The sequence below is a fragment of the Eublepharis macularius genome, chromosome 7, assembly GCF_028583425.1.
Source record: "Eublepharis macularius isolate TG4126 chromosome 7, MPM_Emac_v1.0, whole genome shotgun sequence".
NCBI classification, from domain to species: domain Eukaryota; kingdom Metazoa; phylum Chordata; class Lepidosauria; order Squamata; family Eublepharidae; genus Eublepharis; species Eublepharis macularius.
The window spans coordinates 94046761-94067923 of record NC_072796.1 but is presented as its reverse complement, the minus strand read 5'-3'; the positions used below and the strand labels follow the sequence as shown (position 1 = coordinate 94067923).

Genomic DNA, 21163 nt, shown 5'->3' with positions numbered 1-21163 from the left:
TGCTGATGTGCCAGCTGTTGTCCTCAAGCTTCTGCTGCCATGACTCCATAGGTGATGATGGCCTTGGGAGTCATGTTGGGGGCTTCAGTGGCCAGGTATCAGCTGTAGGGGTGCTGTCCTTATTGCTACCCTCCCAACTGCTCCCAGTGATATTATTGCCTCATCCTTGACTTGTGCCCAGGACCCCAGAATCACTAAGACTAACCCCCCTGGCCTCTGCCCAGAGGTTCAAAGGCTGCTACTGAGTAGAGGCGGTATTGTATTTTATGTATGGTTTATAAGCCACCTTGAAGATGATTTGATCATTGTGGGATATCCATCTTCAGAATAAACGAATAAAACAGACTCGACAAAACATGCCATCAGTTACTTAAGTAAATAGCAACAAAGTTTCAGGTATCAGTTCTCCTTTAGTTTAATTTATTATTCAGCGGCTGCAACTTTGCTCTGTCTGAAACACTCAATTAATTACTTCGTATAAAAGTTTAAGAGAAATCCTTCATTCATCTCCAGATATATGTTGGAGGAACATACACTGAAAATGACCACTGCCAATTTTACGTAAACTATATTAGTATTTCCATAACTATCTCCTTACAAACTATGCTACTTCAAACGTAACACAAAACCATGCTTTAATTAAACAAAACAGAGTTAATCTATCATCCAAAATTGCTCCTACCATCCTATCTACGTTTAATTTGGGTACCTCAAAACAGGCTCTGAAAGTAGTTTATTAACTACAGCTAGTCTTAACTATGGTTCTGTGTTACATACAAACGCAGTATCTAAGCTTAATTCTAGTTTGGGTCTCCCTGATCTTTTAGCCTGTGTACAAATTCACCTGGCAATAGCAGCACAAAGACAAGAGCATTCTTGCCAGTGCCAAGCCTTGCCACAGACTCATCTCTCACCTCAAGTTTTTAAAGACACAGCAATGTGGCAAGCCCCTTCCATGCATAGGCAAGAGGAAAACACATCACCAATGGTACCACAAATGTCTTGATTGGCTGAGCTCTAGAAACAAAGTAGGCTCAGGTGTTGGGTGTGTTTACTCTTCATGGCGCTTTGTGTGGCTGGAGACTTCTGGTAGTTAATAATCTGGCTATATGGGGAACAGGCAATGTTTGGTTGGAGACAGAAACGTTCTGGGATAGATCAATAAAACTGAGTGTTGGGGGATTCAGGGTTTGCTGTAAGCATCTTGTATGCCTTAAAGCAGAGAAAAGATACTCGGGAATGAGTTTGGTTAAATTGGTGTATAGGATTTGCAGTGAAATTGGCAGCAGCTTATTTTCCTGGGGTTTTGGTACAAGAAAACTTCACGTCTTCCTTGGTCAGCCTCTGAGCAGTGGACGGGAAAATAGCAGTCGATTGCCATTCAGAGACTGGCCAAAGCTTCCCTGCCTTCACATTGCCAGCAGCTAATGCAAAACAAGTTGGTTATGTAGTTGGGCTCTGTAAGGCAGACCTGGAAATCAGCTGGCTCTCTGGTGGGGAAATGGGGAAAAGAGCAACAGCGCTGAAGTTAGGATTTAGTGAGACAAGCCAGGTGAAATTACCACTCCATCTTGGGAAATTCCTGGAGATTTGGGGGTGGTGCCTGGTGGAGGGCAGAGTTTGGTCAAGAAGGCTCAATAGGGAGGCAATGCCATAGAGAATACCCTCCAAAGCTGCCACTTTCTCCAATTATCTCTGTAGTCCAGAAATTAGTTGTAATTCAGGATGTTTTGGCCCAAACCTAGTTTCACTAATTAATCACAGTTAAAATAAACCATAGCTTCATGTTATGTCTGAACTGACCCACTGTTGCAGGAACAAGGTTTCAGTTGCAAGAAACAAAACAAAGATTTTAACCTGAACTTTGTTTAAAACAAACAAACAAACAAACCTGGTTATCCTATCCTTCATAGAGATAGGATAACCAAACATTACACTGTAATGACCCTAGCCGCTTATTTACATTTTGATTTAAATGAATTTTAATTTTATTCAGACACAATTCGTAAGAACTGAGGCTAGAAACCTGTACTACCTTGACCACACTGTGTAAGCAGTTGGCCCAGCCTCTCCCAATCAACACAGGCCAGCTGAGGGTCGGTGGCCAGCATGTGAGGGAGGCTTGGAGCAGAAGGCGTGCATTATGAGCTTTCTACTTCAAGCTACCCTTGGCTAGGCTGCTGCTGAGATCTTAAAACACAAAATCTTGTTTGGCTTTTTCCCTGTTTGAATTGCAATGCTTGCACAAGTACAGATGTTGTTTTTTTCATTTTGGTGTTTATTTTTTTAAATTCTGATTTTCCTGCAAGGCTTGGGGTTCCCCAGGTTTATAGAAAATTCAACCCTATCCATATATCGCCCCATTATGTGGATTTTTTTGATCTGTGCTCTGGGGCCATCATTAGAATTAAATTTATAGATAGCCTTTCTGCAGAGGAATTGCCAATTTACTTTTTGGTATTTAATCTGAAGTACAAGGACACATGCATGATATAGGCCAGGGAATGGACAGCGGTGGAAAGTGTAGTCTGATACAGGTATAAATTTACATGTCTGAACATGCAGGTATTTGGGAAATGATTCCTGTTAACATTAAGAAAATAACTATAAGTGAGTTAAACTTTGGCCTAATGAAAAGTGTGTTGGTGATGGAGGATGTGGCATGTTTTCCTAAAAACATAATTCAGTGTTTGCTGGTAGATGCCTGCGTAACACAATAAATGAAAAACTTGGAACCCACCTCTGAATATGATAACATGCAAAAAAAAATGTTGGGACCTTATAATAAGCAAACTGTCACAACAGAACGGAGAAAGGGAGTTAGAAGGTGACCATTTGGGCTTAAGGGGGAGGGTAAACCAAGAGCCCACATCCCTTGGTGATGCAGTAGAGGTAATAATGAGTTGCTTCTTGACAGATGTTGTCAATTTGCTGAAAGCAAATAAATTGAAAATGAACCCAGACAAGATGAAAGTGATGCTGGTTGGAAAAGTGGAGATCTTGAAGGACAATGTGCTTCTGACCTTTGATGGAATTCAGTTGACCCTGGCTGATTCACTGAAGAGCCTAGGGGTTGTACTAGACCCAGAACTGCTGCTAGAGAAGCAAGTAAATGCCTGGAAGATGGTCCACTACCTGGATTCATGACACAGTAACATCGAGACCAATGCACTCTTGTTGGAAATGTTTAGCGAAGTGAATAAAGCACAGCAGAATAATGTAGCTCATACACGTGTGTGTTTAGCTTCTAAGAAAAAGTTTACTTCTAGAATAAGGGAAAGGGTTACATGGAAAAGAAAACAACAGCCTAACAAAAATCCATCTTGTTTCTTTGTTCTCTTTGTCTTTCTCTAAGAAACTGAAAGCTTTCCCCAACGCTCCACCCCTTTTGGAGGGAAAAGTCTGCTTTACTCCTAATTGGCTCTCTGCTAAACTTGCTATCATTCGCTTACGGAAACTTCAGCTTAACCCTTTCGTGACTGAAGGGATGACACTTGGAAAACCCAACAACTCTACATAAGACTCCCGTTAAAGTCAACTTGAAGACTCTGGCCGTTTCCACACTGTCTATAAATCGCGCGAGACTCAAGGAAGGCTGAGGCTGCTGGCTTTCTCGCATGATTTTTGATGCCATTTGTTTACAAAACGCCACAAACAGTGATTTACGGCATTTTGTAATTGGATGGTGTTAAAAATCGCCCGAGGAAGCCGGCAGCCTTCCGTGAGTCTCGCGGGATTTATAGACAGTGTGAAAACGGCCTCCAGCTGGTGGTGAACGCAGCAGCATGTTAACTCAGGAGGGTTTTCTACTCAGATTATGGGACTGTGTCATAAACACATAATAATAATAATAAAGCCATTGGGAGCATGGGGATGAGAGAAGGGAGAAACTGGCGGATAGGGGATGGGATTTTCCTCTCCTGTTAATACTGTTGTTTCTTACTTATTGAGTATGTTTGATACTACCATGACTGATTGATGTGCTATTTTATCTATCCAATAAACTATCTCTGATTTTACCATATTCTGGGTCTCAGTATTACATTAAAAACTTGTGCCAGGAAGCTTCTTCACTTTGTCAGTGATTTCTTTATTACTATGTAGTTGTGTTGTTTCCTGGATCAAGCACATTGTTGTAGCTGGATGTAAAAACTAAGTTAGCAACTTCTTTAGCCTAGGAGTGAAAGTTAGAAAGAGATTGTCCTTCCTTATGTCTCAGCTACTCCAGCGTAAATATGGGCCAAATTGGAAAGTAAGCCACATTCATATGGACACACTTGCACTGGGCCATATATGATAGCACAAGACAGCCACATCTTCTGGTAGGTAAACTGCTAGTAAAATAGTACGGGGAATAGATAAAAGGTATTGAATTTCTACAGTTTTGTTATGAAACTCTGAAAGATATGAGCTACCCAATCTCCTTAAAAATATGTCGGTATTACCCTGGCTCCCCATTTGAGAAATGTTTTAGAAGCTTCATAAATACCTGTAGCATTTTTTGATTTCATCATGGGCTGCTCCTTTCGATAGACCCAAGATTTCATACAGTGCCTCCCCTGATGTAGATAAAGCACGCTGCCTTTGCTCAGCCATCTTGTCAATGCATTTCCATGAGCTCTAATATGCAAGAAAAGACACCACAGGGCTAATGTTTCTGAATGGTTAGAGAAACAAGTAAGCCTTAGATATTAAAAATGCTTCAGATCCTTATTCTTCCTCCTCAATGAAGTACTTAAAGGTGATTTGCAAAATAAAAATACGCAGCAGAATACCAAGATAATATATGCATAAAGATCCTAAGGTCCCTCCCCACTCAAATTGTTTGCAAAGTTATATAGTTTTTGCTTTAATGTTTGCAAATAATAGGATACTCCCCTTTGTCCTCATGATCTGTTTCAAGCCCCAGATTTTTTTCTTAATATTTTTTACAAATCCACCTCCAGGTCCTCTTGCCTGCCTGCCTCAATTCGTTACCCTCCTTTGGCCACCAAACATCCTTCCTCTGTCAGCCTGCTGCTTCCTCATGCTACTATTGTTCCTGCTAAGTGGCTGAAGTGTCAAATCCCCCTCCCTGCATGCTGCTGTCTGCGTTACTGTATGTTTGGAATCTTTCCCATCAATTCTCACATAGACTTTAATGTTAAACATGAGTGCATTTCAGTGCCTCAAAAATGGGGGCCATTTTATTCTGTCTGTCTGAAATTTGGAGAATGGATGTTCTAGGAGAGTGCTACAATTCCCCTGAGATTTGCCCAGTTCGGAAGATACAGACTCATGGAGGAGGCGGGGGGATCTTTCATTGAAACAAATGGGAAATGAAAATGAAACAATAATAAAGAGAGATTATGATGAAACAAAACCATATGAAACAACTAAATAATGAAACAGTCCCTTTTGGAATTAATAACAAAAATGAAACAAAACAAATTTCCATGCACAAGTCTAGAGTAACATAGGTCACCAAGCAAGCTATGAGGGAGGAGATTCCACAGGTAAAGTGCTACCATTGAGAAGGCCTCATCTCCAGTCACCACCTGCTTTACTTGTGCGGGCAGGAACACCAACACTTAAGATGAAGAATTTAACTGGCAAGCTAAATGATATGGGAGGAGCAATCTTCATGTACCACAGTTCCCAAGACATTTAGGGCCTTAATGGTAAGTACCAGCAAGTCCTGGTAATTAAAAGAAATCAGTTCTGCACAATCCTGCCACCAACAGTAGACTATCCACTGCATTTTGAGCTAGTTGAAGTTTCAGGATAGTCTTCCAAGGTAGTTCCACACAAAGCACATAACACTAATCTCACCTGGATCACTGCATTGATCACCATGGCTGAATCAAGTTTTTCAAGGAACAGGCATAGCTGAGGTATTAGCTGAAGCCGATAAAAGGCAATATGTGTCATGGAAGAGACCTGAGCTTCCAGCTGTAGGCCAGGATCCAGCAGTATCCCCAAGCTATGAATTCGCTTTTGCAGGAAAAATGCAACCTCCATCAGGACAGACTGGCTCCCTCTTCCCTGAACAGGTTTCCCATTGATCTAGAGCACGTAGTGGCTGCACAACTTCACATGGACAACTTCTTGTCTAGATTCAATTTCAGTTTATTTATGGGCATTTATCTATCTCATTACTTTTAACCTTTTTTCCAAGTCCTCTGCAGACCCACTGATTCAGTGATTAAGGAGAAAAAGCTGAGTTTCAGCTGGTTCATGTAGATGTTAAATAGCTTGGGGAACAATATTGACTCCATAGCATAAATGTCATGGGGCTAAGCAGTAGTTTGTCTTTAACACTTTTCTGAAAGTGGCCAGCCATGTAGAAGCAAAGCCCAGTGGCCCACACTCCCAACTCAGCCAGCTGCTTAAGGGGGGAAAGCACATACAGTGGCCCTGGAAGCTGGAATTAGCTCATAACATTCATGTAAAGCTATCCAATGTGGTCTTAAAACACCTCTGGAATCTTAGTGCCTGATCCTATCAAATGTTGCCACAGGTCATAGAAGCAGTCCCTTTCTTTCTTTCACATGGCAGGAAATCATCCTATTCTAACTACTCTGTTTCAGGTAAAACTGATCTTAGCTTTTTTACCTCTGTCCTTACTGCTCAGCAAGAAATACTATCCTGCCCCAATTCATGCATTATTTACTGGTCCCCGTTTTGCTAGGGTATGAGATTGTAACAAATGAAATTCGCTCATTGTATTCAGTTCATGAAGTAGATGCTATCCAACCCTACTTTCCTAAACCAATAAATGTTACACAAAGCAGACTAAACTCATCACTTTAGGAACAATAATTTCCCCTCCAGTGGGAAATATAAAGTTATTTTATATTCCTTATGTCTTTCGACAATAGTGTTTTTGAAATAAATATATTGGTATCAGAGTACTTGGGCTTTATTGATATTAACTTTACCCAAAGGAAATAAATACCACAAAACACATACACATGAAATGAAGGTTGTTTTTTTTTCCCCCTAAGGAGAGGAGGTTTCCTTAATTATTAAGATTTTTTTATTAAGAATGTATTGTCTGTCACATGTTTAACATAGGACAAGTGTTGCATCCAGTGAAACATCTGGAACAGGATCTGGGTTAGTAGTAACCAGATAAACTTATAATAAAAGGTTTCAGAAGTATAGCAGTTTGTAAAGATTTCACTACTTTTGGCTGTCCACATGAAACTCCTTTTGAACTATTCCCCCCCCCAACTGTGGGCTTTTTTTGAGGGGGAACACCCCGGAACAGCTTTCTGGCAGCTCTGGAATCTGCCCATGTGATTCCTTCCTCCTTCGGCCCCATAGGCTCTGCAGAGGAGGTTATGCTACTTTGAGTTCATTCTGCTTTCTTTTCATTCCTCTGTGAGTAAGAGAGAGAGAGAGAGAGAGAGAGAGAAAGAGAGAGAGAGAGAGAGAGCAAGCTGGGGCACAGCGTGGGCTCTGCAGAGGAGGTTAAGCTGCTTTGAATTCATTTTGCTTACTTTTCATTCCTTTCTGTGTAAGTGTGTGTGTGTGTGTGTGTGTGTGTGTGAGAGAGAGAGAGAGAGAGAGAGAGAGAGAGAGAGCGCAAGTAGAGCTGCTGGGGCCGGCTCTGCAGAGGAGGTTAAGCTACTTTGAGTTCATTCTGCTTTCATGTGCATGTGTGTGCTGCTTTAAGTTCATTCTGTTTTATTTTCATTGGGGAAGTGGGTAGGTGGGGCTGTGTGTGTGTGTGTGCTGCTTTGAGTCCATTCTGCTTTCATTTCATTCAGGGGTTTCTGTGTATGTGTGTGCTGCTTTGAGTTCATTCTGTTTTGTTTTCATTGGGGGAGTGGGTGGGTGGGGCTGTGTGTGTGTGCTGCTTTGAGTTCATTCTGCTTTCTTTTCAGGGGGTGAGGCTGTGTGTGTGTTGCGTGTGTGTGTGCGTGTGCGCTGCTTTGAGTTCATTCTGCTTTCTTTTCATGGGGAGTGTGGGGGATGTGTGTGCGCACTGCTTTGAGTTCATTCTGCTTTCTTTTCATGGGGGTGGGTGGAGCTGTGCATGTATGTGTGTGTGTGTGTTGCTTTCATTCTTTTGTTGACTGAAGTTGACATTGTTATGGTTCTCACAGCTTTTGAATACAGATTGGTTCTGTGTTAGTTAAATATATCAGTTATGGTTATTTGTATTAGTTAAGATATCAGTTATGGTTATTCCAGTTTTATGCTAGGAATGGATAGCTGTGTCCAAGTCAACGAAGGCTTTCATCAATATATTCATCAGCATATAGGTGTTCTTATGTCTTAATAGCTGTAACTCAAATGGTTCTCCCCATCCTCAGCTGATTAACAATTTAACATCACTGAAATTGCAGTGGACATATGGGTGTTAAGGAAGTGTTTATGAATATTGTTTATCTGGGACATTGGAATATTTATGAGCATTTCACAATGTCACAACAGCTTAGCCATTGGTAAGGTGGAGTTGCCAGGCAACAACAAAAAAGCCATTTTGAACTAAGTGTAAATCGAATGCAGCAAGTTGAGTATTTTCTTTTGAATTGATCCAGTAAAGCAAAACCCTCCCTGAAAAATTGAAAATTCAATATTCATTAGATTAGGAATTTCAGACTCTGTGGAATTTTGAGAAAGAATTTTCGATTTTTTTTCTGTGCTGGCAGAGGGAATCTGTTAGAATTTAGATCAGAGGCCCCCTCCTTCTTGCATATTTTAAAATATGATTCCAAAGAAATGAAATGTTTGGGAAAGGCAATGGAAGATTTCATTTTTTGTAGAAGATATAGAAAGGAAAAAAACCCTTTCTCATAATAGTGTAATTTTCGAAGCTTACTAACATTTATCTTGTTGTAATGCGTTGTGCTGGGTTCTGGGAAGCGGCATCACTTCCTGGAACCGCGGAGTTCCACCACCTCTTTTCCCATTCTCATGAAGTGGTGATGTTTTACCATTCATAATGTTCTAGCTTCTGACACTAGTGGCAGATGTAATGCTAAAATAAAATGGGCTGGATCCGACCAACTTTTCTGCTCCTGAAGAAAGGAGGAGTGGATCCCCCTTGATCACCAAAGAGGATAATGGAGCTGGGGATAATGGGAGCTGCCCAGGAAAAAGCCATCTGGAACAGGGCAGTAGTAACGAGATGATACTGAGTAAAAAAGCTGTCTGGATTTAACCCAAAGTCTACAGTGTAATGTATACTTACTTAGGAGACGTCTTATTGCACTCATTGGAGCTGACTTCTGCATAGGCATGCATAGCAATGTGCTGCATGGCTACAATTCTACCCAATTTCAATTGCATTTAATCAGTTTAACTGTGTGCAAGACTGGATTATAACTGGATATATCCAGTTATATTCCAAGCACGTGCCCAAGTACCTGTAAAAATCAGACTGTTTAGCTCTGTAGCCCAAATCAAATTGTTTGAGGACTAAATTTTTAATGAATGGCTCAGTTCCCTCAAAGTAAAGATCTTTAAATTCCTCGATTTAAGGAACAGTTGAGATGCTTAAAAATTCTTGACTTCAAAATCCAATGTTATTTATCCACACACAGCTCCGTCCTAGGCATGTTTATTCATAATAAAGGCTCAGTGAATGCAGTGGGACTTAAATACTAAGAATGTACATAACAGTGCAACCTTAAACTGTTTCAAGGGTAATACAAGATGTAATAATTCACTATCACATTCAGCGTTCTATATTTTATTAATTTTAATATGAATATTCAAGAATATTAGGCTTGGTTCTTATTGGTGGAATATATTATCCTATTTTTATTATTTTGCAGCATATCCTTTAACTTTTGCACAAATACTTTAAGAAAGTATATAAAGCATCACATAACATGAACAATCAGGCATCTTGCTCTTTAACATCAAGTATATATGATACAAACAAAGCCTGGAAACACAAAAAACATACCTGTTTCTAAAACTTCTGAAACAGACTTCAGTTTATAGAAGGATGCTTCATTGAAACTTTCTGTATTATTTCATGCTCGGATTGCATTTATAAAAGCATGCTTTTTATCCTGAAAGAGAGAGAGAGAGAAGCAGGACCTCTCAGATGTAACAGTTTTCTACCTGACTCACTTCTCCATGGAAAGAGGCTGCTGTTTTTTCTCCCTCTCTTCCTTCATGCATGGGGTTAAACAGGTCAGTGGGATCTGGTTACCTTTTTTGTTACTCTAGTATCCAATTGGCTATCCCTTCTGAAGGTCCATGAAAGAATGAATAAAATATTCATGAGAAGGTTGCTATAGCATGGTCGCCAGTGACACCAAAAAGTGCATCATATCCCAGTTTGATTATGTTTCATTCTTGGCTCTGCTTTGCCTGATTGTAGTGGTCTAGCTACACCTATTTAAAAGTCAAGTAACCTTATTTTCTATACCAGAGAGGGCATAATATTTACAGGCACAAATGTTTTATTTCTGAAGATTATAAACTGATTATAAACTGACTGGCATACTGGGGGTTTCTCTTATCCCAAAATACAAAGCGTGGCTGAACAGCGGCTACTTAGAACAACCATGACAGTGGATCAGCTGCTGTAGGTGACTGTACATACCTCACCTTGTCTTCATTTCAGATATGAGCTCACACACATACATAAATGCATTTGGCCTGAGAGCCCCTTACATCACTGATCTATTGGCTCTAAGGTGGCCACTGTTCAGTTTGGTCACATGCACCCTCCAAAATTTTTGTTGCTACATCTCTGTAGTTCCAAAGTCTTTCCCCATTTTCCTACTTGTTCTGGACCCCAAAAGCAAGTAAGAGAACAGGGAAGACTTTTAAACTAGACTGATCACAAACACTTCATAACCATTGTACTCAAACAAGTCTTTATTGGCTTCCACAGAATATTTCATCTAGGATTAAACTACTTAATAAAACTACAGAGTAAAGGTTCGTCAATCACTTTCATCCAAAATTGCCAAGCGATATAAGTATATTTATCCAAAAAGTAGATGTGTTCATCTATTGTAACAAAGACAATCTTGAGTCCTGTGGTACTTTAAAGATGAATTGATTTATTGTGGTATGAGCTTTTGTAGTCCAGAACCCCTTTTCTCAGATGCAGTAACAGATTTATTGTGGTATAATTTTTCCTAAGGCAGAAACCACTTTGTTAAATGCGCTTGACAAAGTAGGCTCTGGCTTATGAAAGCTTATACCATATTCCATCTCTTAGTTGCTGTAGCATAGTGGTTAAGTAGTTGGGATACAAATCAGTACTCTGTTGGTTCAAATACCACTACTGCCACGACCTCAGTAAGTGGCTTTGGGTAAGCCATTCTTCTCAGCCTCAGTTCCTCAGCTGTATTGTGGGGATAATAATTACAGTGATCTTGTTCACTGCTCAGAGTGGAGCACTAATCTGTTTAGAAGAGTAGTATATAAGTGCAGTTATTATTAGTCTCTAGTTGCCATGAGAGTCTTTGGGTACAGAACTCTTGTAGATTCCTTCTGCTACCTACAGGATTATTCCACCACCTCAAGTTGCCTTCTGAGGAGAAAGGCAGAGTATAAATAAATTAATAAATAAAAATAAATAAATAAACAAACATGGCTCTTCTACCATCCAGGGACGGGTAGGCTCCTTGTGGCCTGAAAATCTTGCTCCTATTATCTGGTAGGGTGGACAAGGGGGAAAACGAACTTGGTGGAACTTATAGCTGTGGCTCGGCTGGGGTTAAGCGGAGCGCGGGGGGTGGGAAAGAGGGCTTTTAGGAACCAAGCTGGACAACTGGTCAAGTATATTTAAACTGGCTAATTTTTGAAAGGGAGGGTGCCTACTCCTCGACCGGGATAATTGCTAACCCTATTTTAAACAAATTCTATAACTCACTGGCTAGTTTCTTTCAAGTTAAGCGGCTCAGTTGCCAAAATTCAAAAGGTCACGTGGTTCACTATTTAAACTTTCTGTAATTTTTAGAGAGGTCTGTCCCAACCTCCATGCAACTGGGAGGAATCTATCCTGACCTCTAACTGCTAGACACTAAGTTTTATGAAGGAGGGGGCTGGGGAAAATGTGTCCTAACCCCCCCCCCCCGACAAATAGATCGAAAGAACGCATGGGAACAATTCCCAGGGAGTGAAAGGCAGAAAAATCGGGTAAAGGTTCCTTTCCCAAATTGGGGTAACTAAAGAGGCACACACACAAGATTCACGATAGCTCACCAGGCTCAAATGCTTTGTTATTTTTGTTGGTTTTGTGAGGAAGATTCCATACATCTGTAGATTTATTCCTTGTGGTCACGAATCATGGGAATAAAAGTACAGGGTGTTGCCCGCATTCTTCCACCAATTAATCTGTTACCAGAACTGGTCTCCTTGCAATAGAATGATTTGTGGGGGAATTAGCTAACAAGGAGAATGGCTATGCAAGAGGCTGGTAACCACAGGGATCTATCACCAGTTTCTACTAGGTCCCTTCCCAAAGTAGCAAACGAGGCTGATTCTTAAAGTCCATCAATAACTTTTATTAAGAACAAAATGACATGCACATACACACAGAATTACGGGGCAAAAATAATCACACACATACACCCCAAGTCCTAGGAAGCTTAGCCAGAAATTGGGAATAGAGAGAGAGGGAGCAAATGTATCTACCTATCCTGAAGAGGGGTCCAGTCCACGGAAGAAGAGAGTAGCTTTGAATGGCCAGCGTCCTCGGCCAAGAGAGAAAGAGGCTTGGGCAAACCTCAAGGGAACAGCACTTGTGGATCCGGAAGCATGTACAATTTGAATGAGGCCAGGGCTCTACCTTTACAGGTAAAATGTGCCCTGAGGTGGAAGAGCCCACCTAGCCGTTAGAACAAAGACTCCAACGGTCGATTCCTGGGTTTGACAAAAGGTTTGAGTATCTTGATTGGTAGCTGCCGGGGTGTGTGAAAGCAAATGCAAAACACGTTCTAGCACTGTACAAAAGGGATAGTTTGTTAGTGAATCCCGCTGCAGCTGAGTTGATGGATTTTAGGTGGGGATTGTACTTTCCCAGGAATGACTGTATATACTTATGAATGTCATTTGATTAGCTCCTCAATCAAGGACAGGAGATCTTATCACAGAAGAAGGGAAAGAAATGTGTTAAGTGGGGATGACTCTGCGAGAACTTTGTTGCACTGGGCACCTTTGGGGCTGGAAGGATAGTAAATCCAATCGCCTCTTAATCACTCCGCATTCCTGTGCAGCATTCCATACATGCCATGTTCTCCTGGGTGGGACTCAACAACTGTTAAAGGCTCTCTAGTGGCAATACGGCAGCCATTTTAAATCCAGAGGCCTGGTAATATTTTTAATATCACAAGCAACCATATTAAAATGGCTATTGAAATGGAGGCTGGGCCGACCGCTTACAACACTATTTCACTATTCCTCATCTGAAGAAAGATACATCCTTTAAACTTGTATATTTCCTCTGATGAGCCCATCACTATATTTAGAGAAAGGGTATCACGCTCCCTTGAAATTTCTGTATAGTGTAGCAGGTGTGACGGTATAGTATGGAAAAAGAAAAACTGGGAGAGAACAGCGGTATCAAACATTTACAGTTGTATAAGAGATATTTAGAGAAGGGGGAAAATAGATTTAAGATTTTAAAAGCCCAGAATGGTGTGTTGGTTAGAGCAGAGCTTCTCACAACATGGTGCCCATGGGCACTCAGGAGCTTGCTGACTCCTTTCTGGGTACCCGCTGTTTTTAGAAACTGGATGGGGGCAGGTGGAGTGCCTTCTTAGCAGGACTTCTAATTGGCAACTGGAGATCTGACTGGCTGTGCAGATTAAAATAACGTTGTTTTGGCAGCAGCTGCCACCAGTGTTGGCCTTATTTTCTTTTACTCAACTTTCCCAGTATTTTTAAAAGAAAATTTAAACCTTCTTGTTCCCTGGACTTGGCCTTCCTCTCTGTGTGTGGCTCTGCCTCCTATAGTGGCCATTTTTGTTGTTGTTGTTCAACCCATCTCCCTGTGTTAGATTTCCAAAGGTGCCCACAGGCTTTAGAAGGTGGGGAACTCCTAGCTTAGAGTGGCAAACTAGGATCTGAGACCTAAGTCAAAATTCCCATTCTGCCATTGAAGTTCATTAGGTGACCCTGAGCCAGTCTCCTCTACATCATAGGGCTATTGTGGGGATAAAAAGTGGAGCAGGAGATAGCAATATTGTAAACTATTTTGGGTACCCAGTGGGAAGAAAGGTGTGGTATATATGTGTATTTGTGAATCTAAAATATATTTTTAAAAGTGCAAAACTGTATTTACATCCCACTATATCATTAGATTCTGTAGAACTACAGCTCCCTCTGGTGTCATATGGTTGTAAATGATTTATATCCGAAACATATCCTCCCATGAATTTAATCTCATTGCAATTTTTAAGTCCAGTACAGATCAGACAAGAAAAGGAGGGACTGGAGACTACAGAAACCATATTATTAAATCCAAATGGACTGAATTTTGAGCATCGTTATGAATTATGCTATATAAAAGATAAAATACACATGACGACAAACATCAGTTTAAAACATTTTACTGCTGAAAATTTTTCATTTTTATAAGAGTGGGTGAAGAAATAGTAATTGTAATTGCTGTTGTCTTTGATCTGGTCTTTCGATCTGTAGCAGCAGTTGTGCAGCTATATTATGTTGCATATTTGCTTTTCAGGCATCTTGCCAAACTATGCTCGATCCAGTTTGAGCCCTTAGATGGTTAGAACCAGAAACCCCCACCTTCAATATGCTAGTTTCCAAGTACTGAGTATATTGCTGTATAGCCCACAATCTTCCCTTCTGCTTTCACAGAATGAGGCAAAGGAGTTTAGTGTTGGACAAACTTTTTGTTCCAAGGTCAACTGTGGTTTAACCTAAATCTATTCATTCTGACACACCACTGAACTGGGAAAAATGGGGAGTATTTGGCATTAGTACTTTGTACTAATGCCAAATAGTGATATGGAGTTGGATGCATTGCTACTAGCTATGCTACTGTACACAAGAACGAGGATGGTCAGTCCTGCCTTCTTCCTGTGCTCCCTACAGCCCTATCCCATATGGCTTTTTGTATAAGCAAGCTCCGGAACCTTTGGTACAGCCTGCCCCCCTCTTCCGCCAGAAGAGAGTGGATAGGATTCAAACCATGGATGATTGCTTTGTGTTTGTATGGATCCAATGATAACCTTGTAGAGTGCAACTTTCCAGAGGTGATCTGCAGTATGTGTGTGTATATGCACACACTAGTCTACTCTTCTTTTTTTGTCAGCGTGTGGTGTAAAATATTGGTTTGGGGACAGCTGGGTTCAAATCACACCTTAAACCCACGAACCTTGCTGAATGATCTTAGGCCAATCACTCTCTTACCGTTTGCTACCTCACAGAGTTATCGTGTGGATGAAATGGGGGAAGGGAGAATTACAACTATCTCCCCTTTCTCTTTGGAGAAAGGGGGGATTAAAACATAGATTGTCGCCAGCAAAATGTGACCTTTGCCATACCTCCACATTTTTAGAGGGCGGGTCTTGACTCCTGCTCCCCCTTTCCCCATCCTAGTGATCTCCACCCCTGTGAGCTACTAGGGAGATTACAATGTTACCTTGTGTAAATTTTCAGCTGTGTCTTTGCTTGTTGTTTGTCCTCATTCTCCTGCCTCACAAAATACTCCTTTCTCTTCCCAGGGAAATTGTTCCCGTATTAATATTTGCCTTCCAAATTTCTAGATTCAAATGAGCTAAGGAGGTGGTTGGGTGAGTTGCTTGGACTGGCTGCCCTTCCTTCCCTTTGTGTCCTCTAGTCAAACCCACTGTTGTTTTCAGATTCAGCCCTCAAATTATTGCAGAAGTTTCACTGGCACTCAGACGGTCTTTTAATGCAAGATGGTGGTGGTATGATTAACTGGTAAAAAAAAATCCAAGAATTGGTGTATTAACAAAGCAAATTATTTGACCTCGATAGATGAAAAGCAGTTCAGATAACCATAAAGAGACAGATGGCTGATATTTTGTGCAAGGTTTGGCATGTTACACATGCTTGAAAACAAAGACTGCAGCACAATTACTCTGTTGCTGCTACTGAAAAACAAATAGAGCTTGGTCAGCGATGAAGTTCTGAAATGTCTGTGTTCATGGTTGGAGTTTCTTGACAGCAGCGATGTGGAAGAGGGAAGTAACTCTCCCAAGCTGAGGTATTAGGTATTCACAACTCCCACTTTCCCTTTTGACTCTTGCAAAGTAGCTTTCCACTTCAAATTCTGTATCAGGATCTTCATGTTAGAATAAATTCGGATACATTTTATAAAAGTATGTTACCAAATTTCATGACCACTGTGGTTCAGTTTGAAAGTTGGAAGTTTTGATGGTTTCATGGGACACAGTTGTCTTTTTACTGAACAACAACAAAAATTAAATTCAACAGTAAGTCTGATGTTAAAAGTAATGTTTATTTTGCATATAAATGGAATTAAATGCGGTAAAAGAAATTACCAAAAGAGAAATACTAACAAAGAGAGTAAGATGGACAAAAATGCTCACAGTGAATATATAAAAGTAAAATTTTTAAATGGTATAATCATATATCCCTAGTTTTATGACAATCTTGTAAAGAAGATACTTGTATTTCAGCAAGATAGGCCAGGGAAGGAGAGAAAGCAAAATATACATAAAATCAAATTATGATACCAACAGTTTTTTCCTATATAGAATAACTCCAGTCAAGTCACTTCCAGTTTACGGTGACCCTATAAATTGGTGATCTCCAAAACATCTTATAATTAACAGCCTTGGTATCTTAAGAAGTGAGCTGTGACTCATGAAAGCTCATACCCTACTACAAATTTTGTTAGTCTTATAGATGCTACTGGACTCTTGCTCTTTTCTACTGTTACAGAGTAACACGGCTACCCATCATGATTCTATCGATATATTTTAATCCTTTCCTCCTTCTAAGATTCTGCCTTCTCCTCTAGCAACCATGTGAGTTAATCTGAGAGACTGAGAGTCAAGCTACAAGTGACGCCTTACATAGGTTGGACACTTGTCAGCTTACCTCAAGTTTTGATGGGAAATGTAGGCGTCCTGGTTTTACAGCTTGGCTCTCCATTACAGCTGCAAGACCAGGATGCCTACATTTCCCATCAAAACTTGAGGGAAGCTGACAAGTGTCCAACCTGTGTCAGGCGTCACTTGTAGCTTGGCTCTGACCCAAGGCAAGCATTATAGCAAAGTAGGGATTTGAACATGGGACTTCCCAGTCCTAGTCCAATCCTCTAACTCCTACACCACACTGGCTTCAGTGGCCTAAATGCTCCTCCAAAAATAATTGATCTTTTACATCTCAAGGGGCAGGGCTAATTACAGTAGCAACCAAAGGAGCTAATCTCTCATACAAGCTTTTACTGACATTCTAAAGTCAAAATGGTTGTTCAGATCTCCCCCAAACACACCCAAGTCTACATTCATTGGTCACAAACTGGAACTGACCCAAGCAGCTGAGCCAAGGACTAAGAGAGAGCCAGTTTGGTGTAGTGGTTAAGAGCATGGGACTTTAATCTGGAGAGCCAGGTTTGATTCCTCATTCCTCCACTTGAAGCCAGCTGGGTGACCTTGAGCAAGTCACAGTTCTCTGGAGCTCTCTCAGCCCCACCCACCTCACAGGGTGATTGTTGTGGGGTAATAATAACATACTTTGTAAACCGCTCTGAGTGGGCATTAAGTTGTCCTGAAGGGCTGTATATAAATTGAATGTTGTTGTTGTTGTTGTTATTATTATTATTATTAATGACCATTAAAGATTACCTTTCTTTTCAAGTACAGCATATACATCCCGATATAATAAATTTTACCTTCAAAATGCTTTCAGAAACTAGTTATAGTGCTTAGGAGAACTGAAAAATCATCCCCTGCTTTGAGCCTTACATAAATTTTAGAGAGATACAGAAAGAAGTCACATTAAGAAGTCACAAACAGCCATGGGTAAGCCTCTATTATTTTCAAGTGTTCTTTGCCTCCAATAGATTACCTTGTCCACACACAAATAAATCTGATCATCAACCTGAATTGTTCTGTTTACCTTTCTTCCAGTTCTCAGAACACCCTTGATGCTAAATAAATGTTAGCTACTAGTAGCAATTAGAAACATTCTCTTCCTCAAATCAAATAAAATCCTACCATCCAACTTACTTCCAATCTGGTGTAGGATTCAAGTTATCCATTATATCCCGAAGGGTTACAACTGAGGCACTTTGTTACAGTGAAGATGTCAGCAAATGATTAAGAGTGAAAATTGTTCAGGTAAAAATGGCAGTGAGGCTTTAAAACAGGGCTATAACAGACATTTTTTTTAAAAAAAATGTGATATATGACAGCGTTTGAGGAACAGTTAAGAGCTTGGTAAACAACTTTTTGTGATTTGCATAGCTATATAACCTGTATTTAACTTGTCTTTAAAATACAGTAAATTGCAGATTGAAGTTGGAAATATTGCTTAATAGAAGGAACAAAAATTTGGTAAACACACATATATGTTCCTGTAACAATGCCAGAACGCTTCATTTTGTCCATTTGTGGGAAGTAACCCAAGAAGATTTATTTAAAAGAAAGATCCATTACAGTAAATTCTGTCTGTCATGCTATGTGATTCGAACTGAAGTCTTAACCAAGTCTTAACCAAAACGCATCTCATTCTCAATGTTACATACAAATGTAAATTCTTCTTCCAAGTCTGCTTGGGAGAGGATAGCAATTCTTGTAGCATCTGTAGCAGAAAACAGAGAAGTCTAATTGCAGATGGCTTGTTGTGATAAAAGAACAGAATTTCACTTTATATAGACAGTGCTTCTACCATTGTTGAAAAAGATTAGCCAAATTCTAAAAAATGTAAACCAAAAGTTTAATAGCCATACAAAATAAGCATATGTTAGTATCATCTTCATTATCCAGTCTGGTGTAGTGGTTAAGAAGAGCGGCAGGACTCTAATCTGGAGAACCAGGTTTGATTCCCCACTCCAGCTGGATGACCATGGATCATTCACAGCTCTTCCAGAGCTCTCTCATCCCCACCCACTTCACAGGGTGATTGTTGTGGGGTAATAATGACATTCTTTGTAAACCGCTCTGAGTGGGCATTAAGTTGTCCTGAAGGGCGGTATATAAATTGAATGTTATTATTATTATTATTATTACTAATGACCATTAAAGATTACCTTTCTTTTCAAGTACAGCATATACATCCCAATATAATAAATTTTACCTTCAAAATGCTTTCAGAAACTAGTTATAGTCCTGAGGAGAACTGAAAAATCATCCCCTGCTTTGAGCCAAAATAAGCATGTTAGTATCATCTTGTAGCCAGCTGGATGACCGTGGATCATTCACAGCTCTTCCAGAGCTCTCTCATCCCCACCCACTTCACAGGGTGATTGTTGTGGGGATAATAATAACATATTTTGTAACCCACTCTGTGTGGGTGTTAAGTTGTCCTGAAGGGCAGTATATAAATTGAATGTTATTATATTATAATACATTGCTTTAACAGAGTTCCAGTGTTGCATAGTAGTTACAGCAGGGAGATACCAATCTTGTTGAACCTGTGGGCACTTTAGAATTTTGAGAACAAGTTGCGGCACCATCATCAAATGGCTGCCAGCAGGGGAAAATTACAAAATGACTGTAATTGGATGCTGGAGCCAATCACAAAATGATTGGTGATTGGAAGCCAAGCATCCTTCTAGGATGCTTCTAGGATGAAGGCAGTTGCTTCTGAATGGGTGTCCTCTGCAGACACATAGATGGGCTATTGAATGAGCTAAGATGAAAGAAGGCAAGAACAAATGCCAAAATTGCAGTGGGAAAGAGAAAATTTATTGGTGGAATACTAAAAACATACACGTTTCACTGTAACACCATTAGGGGATATGAAACATGATAGAAAATGAACGTTAATAAAATTGTATGAAAAATAGTCAAAATACAGGATATTTAAAAACACATTAGAAGACACCTGAATGAATGAGCATAAGTGAGAATATTACATACGTGGGAAAATCCCAATGACTATAAATATTATCGTACTACAGACAACAAAACATATACAGTCTAGCAAAGCAATACAGAGTTTTGTCCACCCACCCACAGATAAAATCATACGTCCTAAGCATAAACATATTAATACATGGGCCAACAAATTTGAAACAAATAAATAAAATAGAACTAACCTTTAAATGTGTTTATCTACAGCATTTTCCCTCAGCTGCTGAACTCACACACAAAAAAGAAGACAAAATGCAGCAGGTCTCTTGTCTATATTAGCTGCAAGAGATCCAGGTCCTCATATGACCCATGCCTTTTCATATGATTTATGTTAATTTTACATCATGTTTTAGATGCCCAAGCAAAAGTACAGTGAAACACAAAGGGGTTTCTTAGTAATCCATCAATACATTTTCACTTTTCCACTGCACTACTGACATTTGTCTTTACCCTCTTTCGTCCTGGTGGTGCAGCCCTCTTCTTTTGCTGTTCATTGACTCAAATGAGCTATCTTATCTGAAAGCAGGACTGGCTATTTACTTTGCAGAGGAGATGCTTTGTTGAAGCAGCAAATGACATCAGAAACACACTGGCAGACATTATAGCGCCCAAGGGTGCCATGTTAGGGATGATGAGTTTTGACTATTGCACTAGAATCTGGAAGGCCCAATTTCATTGCCATGAAAGCTTTCTGGGTAGGATTGCACTGTTCATTTAATAAAGGTTTAAAGGGATGTTAATTACCAAACGCTGTTATCTCCATACCATGAAAAACTTCACTTGCCCTTTCCATACATTAAACCTCCCTTAAAGGGGCAGGACATTTATCTCCAATCTTGTTGGGAACCCACTGCTGAGATGACCGGTCTCATAGGATTGTTGTAAGAACAAAATAGATGAAAACCAGGTACACCACACTGAGCTCTTCAGAGGAAGGGCAAGATAAAAGTGTACTAGGTAGATTCTGCTCTAATTTCCAAATTAATCCAAGAAGAGAGAGAAGTTTTCAGAGAATAAGTTATTGTGTTGCACTAAAGATGCTTTCTCCTGTTTCTAAACTTGCAACATGTAGAGGTGATGTTAACAATGGAACCACCTAGTCTACACAGAAAATTCCTCATACTTTAAGAGGGAAATGGAGACTGGCAAATACAAAGTAG

The 21163-nt window shown here is 40.1% G+C and overlaps 1 protein-coding gene across 1 annotated transcript in view; it reads right to left on the bottom strand.

Moving 5' to 3' along the window:
* The window catches only part of DNAJC5B (DnaJ heat shock protein family (Hsp40) member C5 beta), a 34918-nt gene extending 16710 nt beyond the window's left edge, over positions 1-18208 (bottom strand). The window contains exons 1-2 of the mRNA XM_054985453.1: positions 18156-18208; positions 4490-4620 (exon numbers count right to left, since the gene is read on the bottom strand). Of these exons, the coding sequence (XP_054841428.1) occupies positions 4490-4596 (107 nt within the window). The 5' untranslated portion in view covers positions 4597-4620; positions 18156-18208. The remainder of the gene's footprint in view (positions 1-4489; positions 4621-18155) is intronic.
* Positions 18209-21163: the final 2955 nt, after the last annotated feature.